The 26732-nt window shown below is 41.3% G+C and overlaps 1 protein-coding gene across 3 annotated transcripts in view; it reads left to right on the top strand.

Annotated features, from left to right (window-relative positions):
* The window catches only part of KCNN2 (potassium calcium-activated channel subfamily N member 2), a 111173-nt gene extending 86393 nt beyond the window's left edge, over positions 1–24780 (top strand). Inside the window, exons 6-9 of one of the 3 annotated variants that reach the window (XM_074995211.1) lie at positions 10766–10876; positions 15307–15434; positions 21287–21356; positions 24126–24780. In XM_074995211.1, coding sequence (XP_074851312.1) covers positions 10766–10876; positions 15307–15434; positions 21287–21356; positions 24126–24410 — 594 coding nt within the window. In that variant the 3' untranslated portion in view covers positions 24411–24780. Of the gene's footprint in view, positions 1–10765; positions 10877–11017; positions 11111–15306; positions 15435–21286; positions 21357–24125 lie in introns of those variants that run through there. The other 2 variants (XM_074995212.1, XM_074995213.1) reach the window with 2 other exon arrangements.
* The last annotated feature ends 1952 nt before the right edge of the window (positions 24781–26732 follow it).

Genomic DNA, 26732 nt, shown 5'->3' with positions numbered 1-26732 from the left:
GTGGAAATTGAAGATAGTCCAGAGAAGAGCAAGAAGAATTATTAAAGGTGTAGAGAACATGAGCTATGAGGGAAGACTAAAAGAACTGGGCTTGTTTAATTTAGAAAAGAGAAGATTTAGAGGGGATATGATAGTGGTTTTCAAGTACCGCATAGAGGGTTACAAGGAGGCGAGAGAAAATTTGTTCTCCTTGGCCTCTGAGGATAGGACAAGGAGCAATAGGCTTAAACTGCAGCAAGGGAGGTTTTGATTAGATATGAGGAAAAACTTTCTAACTGTCAGGGTGGTTAAACACTGGAATAAATTGCTTAGGGAGGTTGTAGAATATCCATCACTGGAGATATTTAAGAGCAGGTTAGATAGACATCTATCGGGGATGGTCTAGATGATGCTTGGTCCTGCCATGAGGGCAGAGGATTGGACTCTCGAGGCCCCTTCCAGTTCTAGTGTTCTGTGATTCTATGAAATTTGAAAAAGTTCAGAGGAGAACAACAAAACTGATAATAGATCTAAAAAACATGACCTCTGATGAGAGATTGGGGAGGAAGAAAAGTATATTTTTAGCGTAGAGAGAAGTAGACTGAAGCATAACATGGTACTTGTTAAGTATGTACAAAGTTGTTGAATTGTTCTCCATTTCCACTGAGGACAAGCAAGAAGTACTGAGCTTAATTTGCATCATGGGAGATTTAAGTTAGACATTAGGGAGAACTTCCTAATGGTAAGGGCATTTAAGCACTAGAACAAATTACCTAGAAAGATTGTGGAAATCTCCATCATTGCAGGTTGTTGACAGGTAAGGTAAAGTACCTCTCAAGGGTGGCCCAGATAATACTTAGTTCTACCTCAATGCCAAAGGCAGGACTAAATGACCTACCAAGTGCCCTTATGGTCCTGCAGTTCTATGATTCTAGGCCTTACTTGCATTTCCTTTAAAGGAAAATACATGCAAACACTTATGGGCTCAACCCTGTGCCCCTTAACTGAAATTCCCTCATTGTGGCTGGGCCTGCAGATATGTATTGCAGCAGAAAAAATATACTGCCATTATATAATGTAACAGAAAATACTTCAGAGAATTAGCATTGGAAACAATAACTTTGAATTTCATAATTTTTTTGGAATGCATGTAGCACAATTTTAACACTATCATCCCATTAATATAGCTTTGTGGCATTTAATGTATGATGGAAGATAGGTAGTGAAAGAGAGAGAAGAGAATCTAGCAACAGTGTTAACATTGGGTACAGATTTTCTGTTAAGAACCCAAAACAAAAGAGAAAATAAATATCAGTTTGCTGTGAACTGACATTTATGCATAATGCACAGTGAAGTCATGAATTACCCTAAATCATCATAATTAAAAACTCACCTTTGATTTTTAGAAAACTGAGTTGTATACAGTTAAATACTGTAACTTTGGAGTGCAAAAATGTAAAGCAGTGAGTCATGGTCAAGGAATGTATCATTAAAACAAGTGGCAGACGTTTGACTGAAGTGAAAGGAGTCAATTTTGTGTCCTATTTAACAAAATAAAAATACATGGCATTGTCAATTAAAGATTTACTCCAGGCTTTCCCTCCTTTCATTTGTAAGTGTTGGTGGAAATCTTCAATATCTTTTTTTTCTTACCATTTTTAAATTTTACCCATATTCGTTTATGGAAACAAAGTTCTAAGAGCTTCATTTTCCTTTGAGCAAGGGAAAATGTCTCTCATGCACATTAGTGGTATTTTATATCGACTACTAAGATGATTGTGCTAAGAATTTAACAAGCTAATATTTGAGAATTTAATGATAGATATCAATGACCTCAGAATTCTGAACACTGTGTTTCCTCCAAAGATATCCTTCTTCTTACCCAGTATGCACCAGATACACACGTATCATGCAGAAGCGTAAAATGGGGAGGAAATAAATAATGTTTAGCTTGCTAGCTGAAGCCCTTAGGAGTCAAAATCAAATTTCAGCAAGTTAAAAAGGTCTATAGTTACTAGCTCGAATGAAGTGAAGTTGGCTGCATGGTATGGGAAAACTGATGCTTTGTATGTTTAAAGAACATACTTTTTATTTCCCAGTAGTACATGACCTGTGATGCTTAATAATCTACATGTGCATGTGAGTAGGTGCCTGTCTGAACACGTAGGTGTGGCTGGTTGAACTGAAAACTCCGTTTAAACTCAATGGGTCATGTGACTGTCAGAAACCTGCAGATCACCATCAGTGAGAGTGGCTGCTCTCTTTAATTAACAAAACTGACGTTTCCCTCCTTTTACTGGGAGTGAGCTAGATTCACTTCTTCTGGTCCAGGGAAGGCAGTTGCACCTCCTCGATCCTGCAAAGAGTTTTGCACACAGAGGCTACGCTTACACTAGAAGCATCCGTCGACAGATGCTGCTATCGTAAGAGATTTTCCGAGAAGACATCTGTCGAGAGAGTGAGGCCATACACGAAAGCAGATCAAATGAGCGATCCGCTCTGCTGAGAGAGAGTGGCCAGACTGCCCAGCCCTCTCTCGACAGAACGGTGGACTGGAAGCTCAGCAAACAAAGCTGTCTGGTGAACTGGAAGCCCTGTCTGTCAACAGAAGGTCCTACAGAGTGTCCATACAGCTTTTCTGTTAACAAAAGCACACTTCCTCATCTGGGAGAGGCAGAACACTGTTGGTGAAAGCGCTGACTTCTGTTGACATACTGTGGAGAAAACAAATTTTGTGTGTGTAGTAACAGAGAGATAGCCATGCTAACTAGTTTTTTATTCTGCGTGTGGATGCTCCACCAGATTTGTCGACAAAACCAGGGAATTGTCAACAAAACTAGTGTAGCTGTAGCCAGAGCGAAAGAAGTCTTAAGTCTCCAAGGAAGACAAGGACTTTTTCCTCCACCACTCTTTGCAGTGGACATTAAAAGTTCAGAACCCATCAGAGATTCCATAGGAGCCCCACCACTGGGAAATACTGAATCAGTGGACCATATCTCAGTCAGTACCACTCACCATTTGCATGTTGCCTGGTACAGGGTAGAGTACATGTTTCTTGCAAAATGTTAATCCCTTGCTCATCTACTAGACTCTCTGCTGCAAAAGTTGGTACTATCAGGAAGTGAATCTGGGCCCTCTCTCTCTCAGATCAAATTTAAAAACTGGGTTTATTCTGTACTTATCAGGCAGTTCTTGTGGTCATGGAGCATCCATAGAAATACTTCATTTATGTTGATTCTTCATTTTTATTTTAGCATTGTAGATTTTTTTAACCTTTTATTTAAGAGCTGCCAGCATCATTTGTTGGCTGTCACTAAACCTGAGCCCATACTAGCAGCCTAGATCCAAACGCGCAGCACTTTGTAAATGTCCTGATCAAAGCACTACAGTTCTGGCCTTTCCTTAGATCGTGCCTAAGTTGAAAACATGTCTGAACTCCTCTGTATTTGAAGAGAGTTTGGAAACTGATCCAGACTTTTCATCTCAACCGCGTCTTGTAACCTTGGCTCCTCTGGGTGATATTGGCCTTTTCCCACCAGAGCTGCTGTCTTGTTATTGTGCTCTGCTCAGAAGTTGCTGATGATTACAATTAGTATTAAAGTTGCACCTAGTTGCCTGAGTCTTGAGCCAGAACCCCATTGTGCTCGGTGCTGTAAATCAGGCCAGTCCTCGCCCCAAAAGAGCTTACAATTTAAGTATCAGACAGTAGACGAAAGATGGAGACAGACAGATGTGGGGAGGAGTACAATGAAAAACTGAGACTGGTCAGCGTGATAGGCAATGGGCTCAGAATACTGGCAGCCTAACCCTTGTCTGGTTTTTTGTTTTTGTAGGCATCACTGCAAAGGCGGATTTTAAGGAGGGATTTGAAGTAGGATAATGAGGTAGGTTTACCTATGTTTAGAGGCTCTCCTCTGAGAACAAAGAGAAATCACATAGATACTTGTTTGATACATCGTACTAGTGAGATAAAATAGGTGTGATGGGATGGCTGGTACCAAAGCTTGAAATGTGAAGACAAGCAGCTTTTGTTTAATGCAGTAGCAATGATGAAGGTGAGGAGAGCAAGGTGGCCAAAGCAATGAGCTAGGGAGGTGATCTTTGCAGCAGCATTCTAAATGGATATGAGTGGGGCAAAACTGAATTTCCAGAGAAGAGGCTGTTGCAGTAATAGAGATCTAAGATGACGAGACCAACGACAAGAGTTTTAGTTCTGTAGATGGTAGGAAACATTGTATCTTGCAGATGCCATCCAGAAAGAATCTGCTAGATTTAGATACAGTCTGGATGTGAGCACCTAGGGAGCGATCCAGTTTGAAGACGGAAGCCTGTACAATTTTTTTGACGGGGAAGGTGTCCGTGCTTCACTTTTATGGGTACCTCAAAATAATAATTTTAAATATTATTTTAACTCTCTACTAGACTGGAAGGTTGTAGGCCTTCAAAGATCCAGACAGATGCCAGAAACTTACATTCTGATAATCAGGTGTGATTCTTCCCTCACTTAGGTCCATTTTTCAATGTTGCAAGTCCATGCACTTCAGGATTGCAACTCATGATTTACACTGGTGCAAATGCGTAAAGAATTAGGCTCTCCATATTTGTAACAAATACCTAAACCCTGCACAGATCAATTCTTCTTCGAGTAGTGCTCCTCCCTGGGTGTCGGTGCATCCTCACGCTGGCGCTCAGAGATTCTTCTCTAGCCGTGGTTTCCCATGCAGTGCGTGTGCAGTAGTAGTGTCCTATCTGGCACGTGCACGGTGTGGACCTCTCAATTCCTTCTCTCCTGTCCTCACTGCTGATGGAGCTTTGCTTTCTCTTCTGAAAGACCAAAGAGTTGGTTAGTTTAGTATTTCATACCCTTCCTCCAAGTTGTTTGTCCTGTGTAACTTTCAAAAAAACCCAAACAAACGTTCTTTAGATCACTAGTAGCGTTTGGAATACTTGCTGTGTCATCAGCATGTCTGGCTCCCTGGGATTTAAGCGATACACAGTGTGCAGAGAAGCCATGCTGGTCTCTGACAGCCATGCTTCCTGCCTCAAGTGCTTGAGCGAGGGCCACCAAACCCAGTCCTGCAACCATTGCGTCAGCCTCATGGTGAGGCCCAGGAGGGACTGGGCCAACAGGCTCAAGATTTACCTCTACAAAAAGTCCCTCCAGCCACCGACCCCGGAGCAGCCTTCTGCTAAGGAATCGGCATGGGAAACCAAGGGTATGGACTCCGTGCATTCTTCTGCCTCGGTTGGCACCCTACCCGCAATGGCGGATCCTTCTCCAGCACATTCCTGGCCTCCAGCATGGTCTTCGTGGGGTGCGCCAGTTGGAAAGACTGCTGCAGTATCCCCCACACCATCTAAGCTGGCACTGCTAAAGAGAGCGCATTTGGAACTGAGCCACCAACACTCAGCGCCTCTGCCAGCTTCAGCACCATTAGCACTGTCGGCTTTGGCTGTTTCTATCCCAGGCATTAGAGGTCCTCCAAAACCAAGACCCTGTCCTCAGTGCCAGGCCTGGAGTGCAAGCGGCACCATTGCAAGTCTCCACACTGCTTGCACGAGTCTCCAGACTCAGCACCACAGAAGTCCAGGGCCAAGGCACCGCCCTATTCTCATGGGTGCTGGAGTTGGCACAGAAGCAGTACCTGGATACGGCTTTGCCAAAGCCCCCGGCACCAGATCGTGGCCTGGCACTGAAATGGCACCATGAAGACTCACTTCTGAGAGTGTGCGTGATGCCAGCACTGCCCAGCTTACCACAATGCGTGCTTCAGGTGCAGCCTGCATCCCCGTGTTTGTCTCAACGCTTGGGGTTTTCGAAGGGCTTGGAAGCTAAACCCACTCAGCGCAGGAAGGGGCTTTTCTGACTGCAGGAGTGTCTTTTCATCACAGCATTCCAACTGGGAGGATGGCCTCCCTGCAGCTGCTCCCACTGTGGTTTGTGCACCACTACCCATACCCTCATGAGCCAATGCGACAGGGATTGCTCCATGTCACCACAGTCCACCACACCGGTGATGTATGCACCGTCTCAGCATTCTGAGGATTCCCTGTCAGTGGTTGAGGATAGTCTCCCCCCACACATACACCACTCCTCATCTTCACCAGACGACGTGGTGCTTTCGGTGTCACTTCACCCTGCACATGACACAAGGGCATTCCAGGAGTTGTTCCAATGGGTGGCCCAGGCCCAGGAAAGGGGCCTGCAGGGGGTGCTGGTTAAACAATACAGAATTCTCCACACCCTGCAGCCTCCTTCCTCCTCCAGGATCTCAGTGCTGATGGATGAGGCCATCATGGACCTCCACCAACGTCACATGGCAGACACTGGCATCCATCCCTCCTACTAGCAAGAGGGCTGACAAGCGCTACTTCATGGCCTACAAGGATGCAGAGTTCTTATTTACCCACCCATAGCCAAATTCAGCGATGGTGGATGCTGTCTGCATTAAGACCAAGTCCTTTCATTCCACCCATCAGGACAAGTTGAGTAAGAAGTGGGACATCATGGGGTGCAAATTTTATTCATCCGACATGCTGGCTGACTATAACCATCTAAATTACTCCAAACTGCAGGAGTTGAACCCTGCCTTATCTGCGCAACAGCGCCCAGCCCTCATGAATGTCATCCGTGAGGGGCACATCATTGCTCACTCAGCATTTCAGTCTGCAGTGGACGTGGCAGACATGATGGGTAGGATCATGGCTTCTGCTGTGGACATGAGGTGCATATCCTGGCTTCAGCCCTCGGGGGTCCCCAAGGACCTGCAGCAAAAAAAGGTGGAGGACCTCTTCTTCGACACGCACCATTTTTTAAATGAAAAGGCAGACAAGGTCCTTCACTGTATGAAGGATTCTCTCACCACTCTGCATACAGTAGGGATGTACGCTGCCCCCCATTCAAGCAGGCCTGCCACTCTCCTTATCAGAGACCACAGAAGCAGTTCCAGCAGCAACTGCAATGCTTTAAACCTCGCCAGCGGCACAGGTCCCAGCAATGAAGACCCCAAAAGCGATGATACCAACAACCCACAGCGTCCCACCCTCAACGATTCAAATAGCAGTTTAGAGGGTGTGGTTGGAAGTCCCACCGTTGCACAGTATGGATGCCATCCGTTCCACTTCTGTCCCCACCCCATTTTCCACTGCTGGGCTGCCATTACCTCAGACAAGTGGGTCCTGGAGCTAATGATGCAGGGATTTTATATCCTGTTTACCTCTAATTCCCCCACCACCACCTGCCCTTGTACCCCATCCCTCTTCAGGGATCCCTCTCACAAGCATCTCCTCAAGCGAGAGGTTCAGCACCTGCTCCATCTGGGTGCCGTCGAGCCGGTCCCCGTGGAGTTTTGGGGCAGGAAGCTTTGCTCCATGAACTTCCTAACTCAAAAGAAGGACAGTGAGTTGAGGCCCATCCTCAACCTCAGGAGGCTCAACAAATACATTTTTTACCAACGGTTCAAGATGGCGACTCTCACAACCATTATTCCAGCACAGTACAGAAATGATTGGCTGTGAGCTCGTGACCTACAAGATGCCTATTTCCACATCACAATCCATCCAGCGCACAGATATTTCCTCTGGTTTGCGGTAGGGTCCCACCATTGACAGTTCCTGGCCCTCCTGTTTGGGCTCTCCACAATGCCCAGGGTGTTCTCCAAGACTCTGGTGGTAGTGGCCACCCACCTGCATCAGCACAGGGTCATCGTCTTCCCCTACATGAATGATTGTCTCATACCGTGAAAACATGGGTGTTGATCAGAACCTGGGAAGACCCGTTTCCATTAAAGTCAATGGGAGATTTACCATTGACTTCTATGAAAGAGGGTGAAAGCTGCATTTGTGTGAACGCGTAAGCTAAGCAGATCTTTTAACACTTTTGGGCTACGTCTACACGTGAAGCCTACATCGAAGTAGCTTATTTCGATGTAGCGACATCGAAATAGGCTATTTCGATGAATAACGTCTACACGTCCTCCAGGGCTGGCAACGTCGACGTTCAACTTCGACGTTGCGCAGCACCACATCGAAATAGGCGCTGCGAGGGAACGTCTACACGCCAAAGTAGCACACATCGAAATAAGGGTGCCAGGCACAGCTGCAGACAGGGTCACAGGGCGGACTCAACAGCAAGCCGCTCCCTTAAAGGGCCCCTCCCAGACACAGTTGCACTAAACAACACAAGATCCACAGAGCCGACAACTGGTTGCAGACCCTGTGCCTGCAGCATGGATCCCCAGGTGCAGCAGCAGCAGCCAGAAGCCCTGGGCTAAGGGCTGCTGCCCACGGTGACCATAGAGCCCCGCAGGGGCTGGAGAGAGAGCGTCTCTCAACCCCTCAGCTGATGGCCGCCATGGCGGACCCCGCTATTTCGAAGTTGCGGGACGTGCAACGGCTACACGGTCCCTACTTCGACGTTGAACGTCGAAGTTGGGCGCTATTCCTATCCCCTCATGGGGTTAGCAGCTTCGACGTCTCGCCGCCTAACGTCGAAGTTAACTTTGAAATAGCGCCCGATGCGTGTAGCCGTGACGGGCGCTATTTCGAAGTTAGTGCCGCTACTTCGAAGTAGCGTGCACGTGTAGACACGGCTTTGGAAACTAGAAAAATCATAGCAGATCATCGTTTTAGTATATAGTTTGCTGGAAATCCCTGTAATGCATAAATGACAGGACAGCAAGAGCCACGCACTTGCATTAAATAAAATACATGTGCTATTTGCAATCTTGCCCTGCAATTACTGAGCTTCTTGAACACTTAGATAGGAATATTTAACTGCATATCTGGTCATACTTCATTCTGTTCTGTGATTATTTGTTATGCAATAAAATGGAATAATTTACAATGAAATCTGTACTAAGCAAACACATGGCAAGAGACTGAGGCAAAAACAATTCTGTAAGGTGGGTGGACTTTTATATGTCAATAACAGAATTAAACAAATTATATCGGTTTATGGAATATAGGTCCATCTGGCTGTTAGCAAGGATGGACGGGGATGGTGTCCCTGACCTCTGTTTGCCGGAAGGTGGGAATTGGCAACAGAATATCAATCACTTGATGGTTTCCTCTTCTTTTTTTGGGGCACCTGACTTTGGCTACTGTTGAAAGACAGGATAGTGAGAGTGAATTTATTTGGCTTCTCTCAGTACATGGGGAGAAGCAGGTAAATGAATTCACTGAGGAGTCTATGTAAAAGAGGGAGTCAAGTGAATTCATTGTGGATTTTTTGTATGGGACAAGTAAATTCTCTGACGTGAATTTATGGGGAGCTAATTAATTGAAGAAATATCTGTGTTTTTTTGGAGTAGCGGAATTGATTGTTTTGGAGGGAAGAAAGAGAGAGTGAGGGAAGTGGAAAAATCTAGACTAAGGAACACTGGAGGCAAGAATAGGCGTGAAACCAGGGTAAGACGCAAAGTTCAAAGAGAGACTTTGCCTACTTGTACTTGGGGTAGCACTGATATAGGTTCACTGGTGGCTCTAAATAGGGCCAATAATCTCTCTCTCCCTCTCTCACACATTATATATATATATATATATATATACATATAATTTCAGAAAACTTCTGGGGATAGGGAACCATCTGTAGATGTTGTCAGGTGTATTACAACGGGGCTGTTTGGGAGTTGGTGGATTAATTTGTAGTTGGTGACTGCTTTATATGATACCCTCCTGCTAGTTGCTTTACATATTACAGCCTCCTACTCATTTGAAACATAATGTACCCCACTATATTTCTCTTCCATGGGATTTGTACCTGCTTATTCCAGGCTGCACTTGGAACAATATTTATAGTTACAAATATGCATATACTTGGCACAAAACAACATCCAGCCCAGTTACAAAGCTGTTTCTCTGTTTCTGCAAGACATGTGTTATTCAAAGTGGTAAAATGGACTGAACATAATTTTGTAGAAAAAGTATTTTTTTGTCAGAAGAGAACATAGAAACAGTCATTCAAAAAAATATCTTTGGTTTCACTATCCAAACCAAAAAAATGTGAGTGGGAGGGCATAGAAATCATTTGGGATGACCCAAGAGGAATTTTTCAAAAGCTTATTTGCAATCTAAAAAAGTGGGAAAAATTTGTGTGAGCCAAACTAGATATTTTCTTCTTCCCAAAAGAATTTTTTTTTTCTTTTCAGGGGTTTTTAATCTTTGTTCCCACCTATAAAACCACAGTAAAAATTGAAACAGATGGGCATTTCAAATTTAAAAAATTGACTGTTTGAAAATGTCAAAACTAAACTTAGATTTTTCTTGATTTTTTTTTTCTATTGTTCGTCCAAAACGATTTAGTGAAATTAACCAGAATTCACAAACTGTTTTGATTCTGGTTTTATTGTGCGAGGTATTAATGCTGTCTTTCTTTCTTCTAGCAGCTGCAGAATCAAGGATTATGAACGTGCCTTTCTGGATTCATTTATGGATATATGTTAAATTGTAAATGTTTGTTTCTGGCTGCTCTTGTTTAGACATTAGAAACTGAATGTGTTCTAAAATCTATATCCTTTTTTGAAACCTTAAAGGAAAAATCATGACTTTAAAATGATGCTCTTCAGTAAGCAATTGATGGTGCCTTGACAGTTTACCAGTCTATGGTAACAGACTCTTTAAATAACCCTGAACTAAAATAGCTGTACTATATTCATCACGTTTATCAGTAATGGTGATTCATCTGATGCCTTTCATATTTCTTCAGTGAAGGAAGAAACTTCTTTAAAAATCTTTTTTGAAACACACAGGAGTAACTCCTTAGGGTTTCTTTTATTGTTGTTTTCAGGGTGCTGGGTGCACTGCGCTGGTAGTAGCTGTGGTTGCAAGGAAGTTAGAACTTACCAAAGCTGAAAAACATGTTCATAATTTCATGATGGATACCCAACTAACGAAAAGAGTAAGTTTATACCTTTGGGACCTTTATATTTGTCACTGAAAAAGAATATTGTTTAATGCATTTCTGTGAGTGATTGGGGGAAAAAACCCTATAATTTTCTTTCTTGTGCTTACCTATGGGCCTTCTCCTATGAGGTTCTAGGTGCTGTCTGAGCACCTGAACTTCCATTGACTTCAACAGAAGTTGCAGGTTCTCCCTCCTGATGAGGATTTGGTGGAGGTGCAGTGGCAGTAGATCTGAAGATTGTCATACAGGGGCATATAGAAACTAGAACAAAGCTGGAAGGTAACTGAGTAACAAGCAAAGAACAGAATATCATTCTGAACAAAGAGTTTATGATGTATTAAATTAGATTGTATTTTCAGGAGCGTATGAGAGGAAAATTACAGCATATATGTAATTCTTGTACTTCTATTAAATTATATGAATTTATTGACTGATATAGTTCGAAATCCTGAAATACAAGTAGAAGGGTTGCTTTGTGTAAAAGAACAAGGGAAACTTCCTTACACAAGAGAATATGTTAAAAATATGATTTAAAATGTTCACAAACTTTTTTGAAACAATAATGAAGCAATCTCATACATCCATTAAAGATGTTTCATGGAGAGAAGCTAAAATTGAATCAGAAAAATATTGTTTCTTAATTGATTAAAAATAACCATGGAAAAATATGCGTGTACAGGGAACAAATAAGAGTTTATCCTTTTCATTTGATTAGTTTCTTTCATTTCAGGGGGATTATTTATGTGAAAAAAGTCTGCTCAGTCAGACCCAGAAGCATCTTAGAGAAACATCAAGGAAAAACAGCCAGGCAGATTAGGAAGAAGTTGGCGGTAGTCACATAGATATTAAGAACTTGAACCATGTCAACCACGTACGTGAGTAATAGGGAGGTGAAACTCTCCCTATCTCCTCACTGCTCACACTGAGGAACAAGGTAGGTGAGAGATTTTTTATTACACCAGCTTCTAATGGTGAGAGAGAGAAGCTTTCACCAACAGTAGTTGGACCAGTAAAAGATATTATCTCACCTACCTTGTTTCTTTGATAACAACGCTCAGAGGGGAAAGTAACCCAGTGTACCCCCATGTGTTACTTGGGCAAGGGCAAGCAGGTTAGAGGGACCCATTGGGGCTGTGCTCCCTGACTGGTTGGAGAGTGCCCTGATCCCTCCACCCAGTGAGCCATTTAGGAGGTGCGAGGGCGTGAAGGTTTCCCCCTGGATTCATACAGTGAGGCTGCGGTTTGTTCTCCTTCTCCTCAGGAAGCCAGAGCAAAACACACAGCAGAAGAGTAAGTGACCATGCTCTGAGCTTCCCTCTCACTCTCTGAGAGTTAGGAAACTGACAGAGAACAGCAAGCATCCTCCTAGTATGAATCTTGTGGGTAAGGAAGCTTGAGCCCCCTCTACCCTGCCTGAACAGCGTTCTTGCCCCCTGCACTTCTGGCCCTGAGATCCTCCCACACTCCCAGCCCCCTGCCCTGAGCCCCTCCTCACAAACCCAGAATCTGGCACCCTCACACAAACCCAGTCCTCTGCCCTGAGTCCTCACACTCCTTAGCTCCTGCCCTGACGCCTGCACCCCAACATCCCCGCATCCTGCCCTGAGCCCCCACCCCCACCCCCGACACCTTATCATAAGAGTTAACAAATTGGCACAAGTCCATTTTCCTTCCTTGATTTTCAGTGGTTGTCAGAAGTGAAAGTAACTTCAATTTCTTACAGGTACTTGCAGTATCACAACCCCAGCCTCTGCCATGAATCCTCTACCCCCACCCACCCCCAGGAGGTGTAGTACAACAGTACCAGTAAGAAATTAAAATTACTTTCACCTCGGAATTCAACACTTCAAAATGAAAGAAGGGAAATGAATTCATGCAAATTGGCTAACTCTTGTGATTTGTAACATTTCACTAGCCTGTCTTTATCCCCACTCCATCTGCCATCTCCAAGTATCAGCTCAGTGTAATATTTAAGGTAGCCTCACAGCATACTTGTGCTACAGCCCCAGCCACTCGGATAATACAGTACAAAGGAAGGCCAACAACCTTTTCTTTCAGGATATTTGTCAAATCGCAGAACAATAGCACGAGTTGAATTTTGCCACAAGTCACAAACTGACTGCCCAAAGTTAAGAGCGGAGTAAGGACTTCAGTCCAGTGAGACTGATTCTGCTTCCACTGAAGAACATGACAAAACTCCCATTGACTATGGTGGTACACAATTGGGACCATTGCCCCGGGAGCACCTACTAATTGCAGGATCCAGTTACAGCCCAACATTACTCCCTTCTGTATACTGTGACTGAGCTTGAATGTGGCAGATATGATAGAGGCGAACATAGAAAGGGAGAAGAGAGATAAGAGTTATAACTGAATATTCTATATTTACCTTAGGAAGTAGCCTAGCAATTAAAATATTAGTCACCAATACATTGAAGTGCTTTGTCCATATTTCTCTCTGGCTACGTCTACACTACAGAGGTCTTTTGAAAGAAGCCCTTCTGGAAGATCTCTTCTGAAAGAACTTCTTTCGAAAAGTGCGTCCACACGCAAAAAAGCAGATCAAAAGAGTGATCCGCTCTTTCGAAAAAGACCGTTCACACAGCCCCTGCCCTTGCAAAAGAAAGGGCCAAGGGTCGAAAGATCAGACCCCAGGAGGACTGTTCTTTCGACAAAAAGGGCCTGTGGAGTGTCTACACACATTTTCTTTGGAAAGAAGCTTTCAAAAGGGGGCGCTCTTCCTGAAACAGGAAAGGAAGAGCAATTTCTCTGGACAAACTGGAGAAATGGTCTGAGGTAAACAGGATGAAGTTTAATAAGGACAAATGCAAAGTTCTCCACTTAGGAAGAAACAATCAGCTTCAGACATATAGAATGGGAAGTGACTGTCTAGGGAGGAGTACTGTGGAAAGGGATTTAGGGGTCATAGTGGACCACAAGCTAAATATGAGTCAACAGTGTGATGCTGTTGGAGGAAAAAAAAAAAAAAAAGCAAACATGATTCTGGCATACTTTAACAGGAGTGTTGTGAGAAAGACACGAAAAGTCATTCTTCCGCTCTACTTAGCGCTCATTAGGCCTCAGTTGGAGTCTTGTGTCCAGTTCTGGGCACCGCAGTTCAAGAAAGATGTGGAGAAATTGGAGATGGTCCAGAGAAGAGCAACAAGAATGATTAAAGGTCTAGAGAACATGAGCTATGAGGGAAGACTGCAAGAACTGGGCTTGTTTAGTTTAGAAAACAGAAGACTTAGAGGGAACATGATAGCGGTTTTCAAGTACCTCAAAGAGGGTTAGAAGGAGGAGGGAGCAAAATTGTTCTCCTTGGCCTCTGAGGATAGGACAAGGAGCAATGGGCTTAAACTACAGCAAGGAAGGTTTAGATTAGACACGGTTGAACACTGGAATAAGTTACCTAGATAGGTTGTGGAATCTCCAACCCTTGGAGATATTTAAGAGCAGGTTAGACAGACACCTGTTGGGGATGGTCTAGATTGTGTTTGCAAGAGGGCAGGGAACTGGACTTGATGACCTCTTAAGGTCCCTTCCAGTTCTAGTGTTCTATGATTCTATTATTCTATTTCAAAAGGAGCGCTGCCTTCTTTAAATTTACTGTCAAAACAACGCTTTTGTGTGTAGATGCTCCATGAGATCTTTTGGAAGAGCCCCCTTCTTTCAAAAAATCTTTCCAAAGAACTTGCTAGTGAAGACACAGCCTGTAAGTATGGTCAGTGCGACACAGGGGACATCAAAGGGCCCAGAGAATTGAAAGGTATCCCTACGTTCTATGTTGTGAATATTATTTCACAGAGGTTCTCATTTTAGAAAACACACAAAGCAGGCATGAATCACCTATAGTAAACATAGCTATAAAGTTTTGGCAATGTGCATATCCCAGAGGGTGTTGGAGGGACAAGAATGGGAAAACCAGAACACATAAAAGAGAAACTCCTATTTGAGCATCTCTAGAGTGTATTATAGAGTGAAGAACTGCTAAATCACTTTTAGAAGTGAGAAGGAGAAATTTTACAAGAGGGAAGTGACCAGAAGAGACAAACTTGTAATAGAGAAATCCAGTTTTGGTCCCGTACGATGTGTCCAGTAAAATACTGGCTTTCTAATGTTTTAATGTGTGCTTCGTATAATTTACACATAGAGAGCACCAAATGAATGAGGTTCCTATTAGATGCAGATGGGATTCTCAGCCACAAAGAAAGCTGTCAGATGTACCACTTTTAGAAGAGGCATAGATTTATTAGCGAAGCTTCATTGTCCCTGGTCATGCCATCTCATTTCCTGCATCACTGCTGTAGCTTCAGACCCACAGATAGGACCATAATCACTTCTGAAAGATGGTGTACACCAGAAAAAAAATCAGAGACATTAATGCTACTTTTGTGAGCCTGGTGTTTTCTTTTATTAAACAGGTGAAAAATGCAGCTGCCAATGTACTCAGGGAAACATGGTTAATTTATAAAAATACAAAGCTGGTTAAAAAGATAGACCATGCAAAAGTAAGGAAACATCAACGCAAATTCTTGCAAGCTATTCATCAGTAAGTACTATTTTGGTTTGGTTTTTCTGTCCAGATTTATCTATCCTCACCCAGAACTTTTCTCTGGGTTCTGAATTTTCTCTTTCTTTTAGAATAAAGCAAAATAAGATTTTTAGAGTAGTGTTTATTTACAGAAGCAATAGTGGCTGCAGTATATGTCCTGTATAGTTATGATCTGAATTTTTGTCAACATTTTCCTGGAATTCTCTATCATGCTTCATAAAATAGCATGGAGACTTTTATGTTGTTAGTAGTTTGTTGTTACTATTGTATGAATTTAGTTAAAAGCAGTTGCCTCCTTTTTCACAGTAGAAAACAGAAATGCAGCAAGTATGTCAGTGTCATTTAAAGCAAATACTTTAATCATTTCATGTTAGCATAATCTAGCCACTTTAAAATAGAGGCTATTACTGCAGCTAATATTTAATGGAAAGACAATGGACCATCCTTTAGCTTCTCTGGCCCTTACAGCTGTTCTAGTGTCTCAAAAAGGATACAAACTTAATTGCTATCCTCAGCTGAGGATTTCCTTGATCTGGGGGAGACCATATTGGTATAACTCGTATAGCTGACTCCTACACTACCTGTTGACATCTGGGAAGAAAGCTTGCTGTGCTCCCAGATGGCACCTAGACATTTTTTACCAGCATTAACGTAGATCATTGTCTAGACTGTCCAGGGAATAACACTAGTCAACAATCAGGAACAATAAAGACAGAGACTGGACCGGATACTTTCCTGGGCTCAGTCGTAGTAAGTAGTAAGCTGAATCATCATCATAAAACCCATGAAATTCTGTCATGTTCTAGCTATTTGATCTAAAATTCACAGTAAGTGTCATAAAGCAGATCCGCACCTGGGAAGTTGTAGGGAGGGCCAAGATTTCTCCCAACTAGATTCCTCACATCAGTAAGTTCTGAGCTTAAGTGTAAAGACATAGTGCCTGGGGAGAAGCATTCCTCCAACCAACAGAGATTTCCCTGAGTTGTGTGGATTGAGAGGAATTCTGTCCCCAAAATTGCAGAGCCCAGAAGTTTGGGAGGCGGTCTGGCACATTCACCTGCTCTGGGACCTTTCCGGATGCATGGCAGTACAGCCAGTTGAAGCCTTTGTTGACTGCCCAGAGCAGAACTTCATTAACATAGTGAGGAGCTTAAAAAAAAGTTAACTCAACCTCTGGTTGTATTGGCTTTTATTTTTCATAACTTCTACATGCCGGTTTAGTGTGGGCGTGTGTGATCTCATGCCCGCTCCCCCACTCAAAGCCCTCCAAATTGTGTCTTCACATGTCCAAGCCACAGGAGGGGAGGGTGTTGGGCTGGCTCATGTATTCACTCTCATTTTTCAGAGGTGGGAGGTCTGTGGGAGGGGAGTCCTCTTTCTGTGTGAGTGTAAGGACTGGGAGCGCAGTCCAGCCCTTAATTTTCTCATCTGTGTATTGGGGATAATATTTGCCTCCCTGCAGATGAGTTAATATTTGTGCAGTCTTTGAATATTTTAAATACTCTACAAATACTGCACATTGTAGCTTTTAGCAAAGTTCCAAGTTTAAATGTAGAGCTGTTGTAAACATCTATAGTAGTAAAAAAGCCCATAGAAACTCAGGATTTGGTAGGCTAAGAAAATGTGTTCTAAAATGTATTTATGCAGCTTTCTCATCCTGTGCATCATGGAGGGGTGTTGGGGCTGTGGGTCGTGCACTCATGTTTTACACCTGTCCTTTGACCACATAGGGTCTTCCTTCACTTTAGCTTAGCCATTTATTATATGAATGTGAAAAAATGAATTTAAAATATAAAGTTCACATGGCTCAGTCTGCGGCCCTACACGCCATTCAGAACTCTCAAGAGGGTCACAGGGTGTAGATATTTGTTCAGCATCTGCCTCAACTATTCAGCAGGCGGTTCAGTTGGATTGCAGTCATCATTTTTAATCATCATAGCAGTCCATTGCTCTGAGAGCTCATGCTAATGAGTTTCCTTTTGCCCTGAAGCACTTTGCTTCAGATTTAGAAGGGTATTTGCATTTTATATTATGTTTTAATGAAAGATTGGAAGGTTTCCTCTGTGCATGCAGTGTTGGGAGTACAGCTCCAACTTCTGTTGGTTTGGTTTTTTCTTCTTCTTCTTCTTCTTTTAGTCAGCGTACCTGGGGATGATGAAATGTTTTGGCTTTGGTTTTCTTCTTTTTTGATTCATGGCAATACATCCCATATCCATCTTTATTCTGAGTTAGATTTTATTTTTTTAAAAGACAGTCTCTTGTTCTACCACAAATTGTTGGGCTAATTTCAGGAATCAATAGCTGAAGGTCTGTAGCCTGTGTTGTACAAGAGGTCAAAGTAAATGAACCTTTCTGATGCATAAAAACGACAAAATCCGTGAAATTATTGTTTCTGGCTCTGTGTCAGTAACTCATGTAAATTAACTCAGGTGCAGTAGGAAGGAGAATCATAGGACTCACTGTACATAATTAATGGATAGTATAGTCTGTATGATGGAAAAAGAGGAGCCATGGGTCACAGACAGGCATAAAGTAAAACGGGAAAGTAATGGAAGGCTTAATGATGTGTAATGCTGTTGCAAACCTATCATTATTGTGCAAACAAATCAGGCTTAACCCCTGGCTGTTGCTGATCCGTAGAAGCCTACTGTGAAACCATGGGACCTGCTGAACTGAACCTACTATGTGCCTGTGAACACCACTCCCTGTATTGGTTCTAGTGTATTTTACAGATTGTTTTCTTTTGTTTTGTCTTTTTATTTCAACAAAATGAAAATAGAGCTCGGAAGTAAGTTGTATGGGCTGTTCCTTTCAAATTTGCAGAATTTACCACTGTCTGCATGCAACAAATAGATTCTTTATTTGTGAATTTAATGGTCTGATTGCTGGCGTGGAAATGTGATCCAAAGTCATAATCTTTGCTGTGATAAGTGAAGTTCACAAGGAAGGAACTGGAATATCTGTATTCTAAGAAAAAAGTAAATCTGCCAACTTCCTTTAATCTGGCTCTTGCAGCTAAAGAATGATCTTTATGTAACAGATGTACCTTTGCAGCTCTCGGGTCAAAATTTTTGTGTTGATTTACACACTGCTATCTCATTGTCGTCAGCCGTTATCTCTGCTGTTCCATTATCCATGGAATTGCATGGGCTTTAAGTCAGCACAAAGATTAGTCCAGTGTGCTGCAGTGTAAAGAATTGGCAATTGGATTCTCCACAACATACATAGAATCTTCAGAAGCTAGAAAAGAAAATGTATATGTACGTTTTCAATTGTGTGAAAAAAGTCCCGACAAAATACCAAGGTTATAATTTTACAGTCAAATCTTTACGTGCTTATCTCCGAAAAATGCCTTGAGTGAGTCTGTTCAGGGTTGTAATGTTTAACTCACGTTCTTCAGGAGTTTTCCATATTCCAAAAGTGCTTATCTCTAGCTCTGTGCACCAACTGTGTTTCAGAAGATGAAGCTCCATCAGGCAATGAAGGTTTGGGTTTGCCCTCCCAAACACGGGAGCTAGCTAGTCCACCAACTGAATGTCTATCATCTGAAAACAACTGATTGCTACCTCAGGAACAGAAATTATTACACACCTTCAGTGGGATATTTCACTCTTCACAGCTTTCTTTCAAGCATGAAATTGGAAATCACAACCTTTGTACAAGTTCATTTTTAATGCAAAGATCCGAATACAAACTTCATCTGATAGCTGCTTGTGGATTTTGGAAAATTCCTGAAATCTTTTGGTTATATAAAAATTCTGACTTGAGACACAGAATAAATCTTCCAGCTCCTATATGTTTCATTGCTATTTTAATTGCAACTTGAGTCACTTTCCTGAGTCCACACTGTTGAAATTTCCAAAAAGTAGGAACTGCCACTGAACAGAAATCTATTCCCTAATTACGTATACATGTCTAGCATGCTAGTTGCAGTGCATGATATTTCTCCACTTGTATCATGTGCTGTGACTTTTTTGAAAATAGTGTTTTCCTTTAAGAATATCCATTAGGATTCTTGATGTGGCTGCATAGCCCAGTTGTAGTTGTCAGCTAAAGGTGAAACCTTAGCAAACAATTTTCACCTAAGTGTTTAAACTCTCATAAACCTACTGTGGATGAGTACAGCTGCAAACCACTTCCCTAGCTTGATCTGGAAACCTGAGTTTGTGACAGGGAAGATTGTGAAAAAAGTTTTGTAGCCTTGATCATATGGAGAGAGCTGCCCAACAATGGAATTAATTGCAAAAATCTCACTGATAGTAGAGTTTTGAGTCTCTACCAGGAAAACTGAAATTATCTTGTCTGTAGACCTAATTCTCCTTTCGATTACGCTGATGTAACCCAGGAGCATTGACGACCATGGTGTTAACCCAGGGTAAAACCAGTATAAGTGATAAGAGTTTCAGGCCCCTAACTTTTTGTATATTAGAAATCAAAAGTCAAGTTTTTTAAACGCTTTTATATTCTGAAATTTACATTTGGGATACAAAACACCTCTGTGTTTTGTGTAAAAAATTATTAAATGACTCATTCTGTCACCAAAAAAAGAGTCAGCTAATCTGTTTGATCAGTTTCCATTTGCAGTAAAGCTTAGTAATATAACTTAATGTTATCAAATGAGTAAAGGGGTCTTTCTGTCTCACTTTTTTGAGTTTACAAAATAGTTGATTAAAATTGTTCATTTGCATAGGCCTTGTTGGAGTACAGGCCTTTTAATAAAGCATTCAGATTTTCTTCCTAGTACAGTGTGAGAAAGTGAAAATTTGCATTTCCTCTCTTGATGTATACATAACTGTAATTAATTTAATGGAATTACTCAAGCATGCAGAGTCAAAAATACAGGATATTTTAAACTGCTCTAGTTTAAGCAGTGCAATTACATACTGACATATTAACAGCACAACACTGAAAAACATGTTTGATATATATTTTAAAATTTAAGGCAAGGTAAGTTCTAAGTTAAATTCAGTGGGACAGCAATATTTCTATCGTACAGGTTGAACCTCTTTAGTCTGGCACCCTCTGGACCTGATCAGGGCCCAAAGAGAGAATTTGCCAAAGCATGGGAGATTATCAACGCTTCCACTGCTTACTGGGCTCTTAGGAGACATTAGAGGTAAATAAGAACTAAACAATAGCACAGAACACTGAGAGCCAGGACTGGTGGCTGAAAATAAACTTTCTGGGACTGCAAGAAGCTTGGCCAATCCATGATAAGTGGTCATCCACCTAACTAAAATCATGCCAGATTACAGGTGTTGCCAGACAAGAGAGGCTGGACTAGAGAAGTTCAACCTCTAACAAATATTCTGGTTATTTAGCTGCTGGTCAGATAAAAGTTTTTTTTTAATTAAAAAGAAACTCACTTATCACTGTATCTTCATCAGGTTCAAACACCTTCTAACCCAATCCATTTCAGACTGAACAGGGCTAATACCTGTATCTAGTCATGTAGGCATAGGAAGATTCTTGACTGTTACAGCAGAATTGATGAAATCTGACCAGTTTTATGTTTCTTCCTATATCTACTTGTCATGATACTGAGGCTTTAAGGAATGTTTTGGCTTTCTTTCATACAATATGAGTAAATCTTTACCTCCCTTTTTGAACTCAACTTTAACCATGACAAATAGCAGTCTTGAGGACATCACATTTTCTTGCTCTTTCTTTTTTTGCGGTGTTGAGGAAGCATGCTTCTCATTGTACCAGACACATAACCAGTTCTGACTTTACACAAAGTACCCAAGGCATTGTTCATGCAGTTATTTGTTCTTGTAAGTTATATGCATGCTCTTTAGAAGACCTAAGATGGGGGGAAAAGTATCTGACCTCCAATTCTGCCTTTTTAGATTAAGAAGTGTAAAAATGGAGCAAAGGAAACTGAACGATCAAGCAAACACTTTGGTGGACCTGGCAAAGGTTAGTAGGCAGTTATCAAATGTTTCATTTGTTCTTTTGTAAATTAATATTTATATTCTAAATGAACAGTTCAGAATAGAAGATTCCTCTCTCCACTGTAGTTCACAGGTACACATACGTATTCTTCCCCAGTGTGTCATAGGAAAATAAACTGATTGTCTTATCTGTTGTGGTAAATTCTGTTAAATCCAGTATCATAGAATCATAGAAGATTAGTGTTGAAAGAGACCTCAAGAGGTTATCCAATCCAGTGCCTTATCCAACTAAATTATTCCAGCCAGGGTTTTTCCAGCCTGGTCTTAAAAACCTCTAAGGATGGAGACCGCCTTCCTCGGGAGCCCATTCCAGTGCTTCACCACCCTCCCAGGAAAATAGTTTCTCCTAATATCCACCCTAGACCTCCCCCACTGCAACTTGAAATGACTGCTTCTTACTCTGTCATCTTCCGCCCCTGAGAGCAGCCTAGCTCCAGCCTTTTTAGAATTCCCCTTCAGGTAGCTGAGGGCTCTTATCAAATCACCCCACATTCTTCTTTTATGCAGAGTAAACAAGCTGAGTTCCTTCAGGGTCTCCTAAATTATGTGCCCAGGCCCCTAATCATTTTGTTGCCTTCTGCTGGATTTTTTTCCAGTTTGTCAACATCCTTTCCGTAGCATGGGACCCAAAACTGGATGCAGTAGTCCAGATATGGCCTCATCGGTACCAGATGTTGTGTCTGAAGTGGCAAATATTTGATGCTTCGGAAAAAAGGAAAAGCCTTTAAAATAATGCACACAACATGGAGCCTGCTCCTGAGAGCTGCAGAACTGACATCAATGGAGCTGTGGATGTTTAGCCTCTTTCAGGAATGGGCCGTGTTTGTGTGATGCTATGTATGTGAGAGAGTCAAGTCTTCCTCATATTATAAGAGAGGGGGTATAGCTTGCTGGTTGAAGCAGAGGATTGGCAATCAGAAGCTCTAGGTTCATGTTCAGCACTGCTAGAGTGACCTTGGGCAAGTTACTTCACATCTGTTTCTGGTCCACGTTTGTAAAACAGGAGCCATACTTACCTACTTGGTTGGTGTGTTGTGAAGCTTGATTAATTAAACTTCGTAGAAGCCTCTGAGATCTTCAAGTGAAAGGCTCTATTCAAGTGCAATGTACAATTATGTTACGTGCTTTCTGCAGAGAATAATCAGACGCACATAACTGGGGCCACAATGTGCAAGGTTTCACATCAGCATATGTATCTTTAGCAGCTGCTCAATCTGAACCTCTTATGTCACTAGCAAGATGTGTATATTTTCTAAATAAATATCATCTCAGTTCTCTGTCCCAAGTACTTTGAGTACACATTTGTTCAGGGCTTGCCTTTATGATCACCAAGAATGAATGCTTCAGTATGCCTCCCACATTTGCAATGCAAAACTCCCTGATTTGCCAGAACTAAAAGTAAAAGGAGGGGCCCCAACTAACTACTTTGCAATTGAAGCACTCCCTATTTACGTCAACTAATAAAGACAACAAATCTGCCCATAGGAGATATATGTAGTAGCTTGTCCTCAAGAGTCATGAACCCTTGAACGCTACACAGCAAAAAAAGAATATGGATGTTGGGCTGATTCATTACTGCCTTGCGTCGTACATAGCCCATTCCCTTTCTGTGTGCTATAAATGTCACTGCAGTAAACTTGCCTGCAAGGTAATACAAGTTTTGATTTTCATTTCACATCACTTTAAATGTCTAAACCTAAGTCTTAACTGAACTCATGCCTCTTGTGGACACAGACAAACTTAACTCCATCTTAACTCTTACCTCTGTTTCAAATAGAGCATTGCAGTCTCATAAGAATAAATACAGTAGAGTAAGCAAAATGAGAGAATATTAATGAAAAAGAATAGTGTTTCATAAAGAGATTTAGCAGTACAGTCATGCAAATATAAATGTATTTTTAAATTCTAATCCTCAAGGCACATCTTTTCTGTTTCCTCATAAAGCTAGTGAACTCTGAAAATAAATTAAACTCTATTTTATTAAAGGATCCTTGGTTCAACAGGAGCCAGTGTAGACCCTTCATTTGTAGCAGTGAAAATGAAGTATAAAAATTATGTGTTTCATATTTAAGATAGAGCATCTGGTTGCTTTTAAAGCACTTCATATAAACAAATCGCCTGTATTATCATTTACATTTTTGTTTTCTGGGCGGGAGGGAGAGGGAGGGATGCTTGTAGTTTAAATGTATGTTTTTCTCCTTGGTCAGCATGAGTTCCATTAATACCAACAAAAGTTCCATGTGCTTATCAAAAGGAGAACGTGCTGCTTAGAAGTATGAAGGTCTAGTTAGCACAAGAATAGAAAATGTTAATAATACCAGAATTTATTCCATAGACAATGGAAATTCTGGTCTTCTTCCACTTGTTGAATAAGTCTGTTATTAGAGTAGCAAATTTCTAAACCTCCATATTTCTGACAGGTTTACCGTTTTACCCAATTCATCAACAGTTTGATATTAAGTCTGCTTCATGAAGGAATGAATGTCAGTTTCTAGTCCTAGCGTGTTGCCCCAAGAGGGGATTTGTACAGAAGCCCTGAGTAAAATTACTTCATTAAGCAGGTGTTTGTTATAATATCATCAGTCCTCCACTCATGCTGACCTTTTTGTTTCAGTACCAGCTGCAAAGGGCAGGGAAAAAACAAAACCCTTTCAGTAATCCTATTGGAATAACACTTCGTATTGCAATGTTTGCAAACCAGGTGTAAAGCTCTGCTTACATCCTCTCCTTTCAGACTCAAAACATCATGTACGACATGATTTCGGACTTAAATGAAAGAAGTGAGGATTTTGAGAAGAGGATTGTTACTCTGGAAACTAAACTGGAAACCTTAATTGGTAGCATTCAAGCTCTCCCAGGACTGATTAGCCAGACAATCAGCCAACAACAGAGGGATTTCCTGGAAGCTCAGATACAAAATTATGACAAGCATGTTGCCTACAGTGCTGAGAGATCACGATCTTTGTCGAGACGAAGATCCTCCTCCACAGCACCACCGACTTCGTCAGAGAGTAGCTAGAAGAGAATACGTTAACCACAAAATAAAGACTTTTTGCCATCATATGGTCGATATTTTAGCTTTTATTGTAAAGCCCTACCGTTCTAATCAGTGTTATCTTGGTTCTGATGTCAGAATCCTGGAAACCTGAACACACAGTTTTAGGCCAAAATGAGTGATTTTTTTTTTCCTGTCAGATGCAAAGTGAATGCACCTATTATTGCTATATAGATTATTCCTCCTGTAATTTCACTAACTTTTTATTCATGCACTTCAAACAACTTTACTACTACAATATATAATATAATAAAAAAGTTAATTTCTGCACATACTGGCTTGGTCACTTTGGCTGTAACATTCTTAAAGATTTATTAACCATTATTTTAGGCCAAATACAGAAGATGATTCTAAATAAAGAAGAAGAGAGCTTATGCTTTTATTATCTTTCAGAGATGGGCTTTGATTTTCTAACCTCTCCCTCAGAGAAGAAGAAAATAATTGCTAGATGAACATTAAAGCAGTTTGTATATGTATAACCACTAAAGTTAGCTAGATTTTTTTTTAAAAAAAGTGAATATTTCTTTAAAAAAACCTGCTATATCCTTTATAAATTGTTCGACAATTTTTTTTAAAAAAGTATTATTTTTATTGGGCAGAGGAGGTGTCTGCCTGCCTCTTTGTTTATAAAGGCCCTTTTCAGTGGTGAGAAAACGACTATTTATCTTCCTATACAGTGAAATTGAATATTCATAAAATGCTGCAAATGTACAAAAGTAAGCACAGTAAAAACATACAGGGGGGAAATTATTTCTAATTAATGCAGTTACAGTATAATCTTTTTGAGAGTGACTTGTAACTATAGCAGATACAGTATTTCCAGAGCAAGAGATGATAGTGTTCCTTTAAATTATTCTGCATTTTCTATTTGCCTTTCAAAAGGATGTGTGGCTTCTGTTTTGGGTTTTGTTTGGTTGTATATCTTTGGATGATGGGTACAAGCAACACAGAAAAGCCTAAGTTACTGTGCAGTAGCAGTACATTGCTAAATATCATGTTGCATTTAGATAACCCCTCTGATTTCAACTGCAGCTCTAGGAAGCCAATATAGAGATAAAGTGAGGATTAACCTAAGAAGCTCTTCATGATGCTTATAAAACAGCTGTTGGAAGTTAGTATTCCAGGTGATGAACTTCAGCTGGTGGGTATTCCATTGTTTCCTTTCATTCACTAATAACGAAGTCTCTTTCATACTTTGAAAAGCATAGGTAGGCATTCAGGAAGGGTTCTCTTTGGCTTTTCTGTTGTATATATTCATGAGTGGCAATCCCAAGTAAATTGTCTGTGTGAAACAAAAGATTACTACATGGATGGTTCCCATTTATAAAAACAGGCTGCAGGGAGCTTTAATTCGCTATGTTGGTATCATCTTTATTGATTGGAATGTAGCACACCTGAGAACTTGAGGATGATTGGTAAGTATATCTATTTCACGCTTTTATAAAAGATATTCATTAAATAGAGCTACATATCAACTCTATGCATGTGGGAGGAAATTGAGGTTATATTAAAAGATTGTAAGCTCCATTCTACAGAATTTATTTTTTGGAAAACATTTAAAAGGAATTGCTATTCTCATCTTGGAAAAACAAGGACATTTTTAGGATGGATCCTTTCATGACTACGCTCTTGCTTGGAGAATTTCACTGCTTGTCACATTTAGCACCTCAGGATTGGGAAACCCAGACCACTACTAAGCAGCTTCATCTTTGCCCAGTTAAGGGCCTCATGCTACCCTTACAAGAGCTAACTCTTGTGTGACATGCATAGTGATGGATCATTAGCCATGCCTTGGCACAGGCTGTTAGTTAGAATAGATTGCAGAGCATTTATTACTCCTCTTCTGAACAGATGACTTATGCTGGTCAGCTTGCTCATGGCAACAAACTATGAACCATGAGCCTTGTGCTTGTTTCATGATGTTAAAAGCACGTAATTGCCAGAATGCTTTTGTGTGCCCATTCAGGATTCTAGCTAATAATCCACATTTTTTATGCATGGAGTTTGAGACCAACATTTTGTAAATTGGTGTCTGATTTTGAGTGGTTACACGTGGCTGCCCACCTTAAGACCCTTTTGACCTGCTTTTCAGAAACCTGGCCACCCACATCTCCAAATTAAGTACTGGATCTCTTTTCCCAAAAATATGAAAGCTATCTCATTTTTGCATATTTCTGCCTGCCTCTGATAACATACTGCATATAAGAACTTTTGTATTTGAAACAACTCTGACTGAAAAACATCTAAGTTACTGTGTTCTTTAGAACCGTGGTATCCAACAAGTTC

This window comes from Carettochelys insculpta, chromosome 5 (genome assembly GCF_033958435.1).
Source record: "Carettochelys insculpta isolate YL-2023 chromosome 5, ASM3395843v1, whole genome shotgun sequence".
Lineage (NCBI taxonomy): Eukaryota > Metazoa > Chordata > Testudines > Carettochelyidae > Carettochelys > Carettochelys insculpta.
Note: the sequence above shows the minus strand (reverse complement) of the source record. Positions and strands in the feature narration are given on the sequence as shown.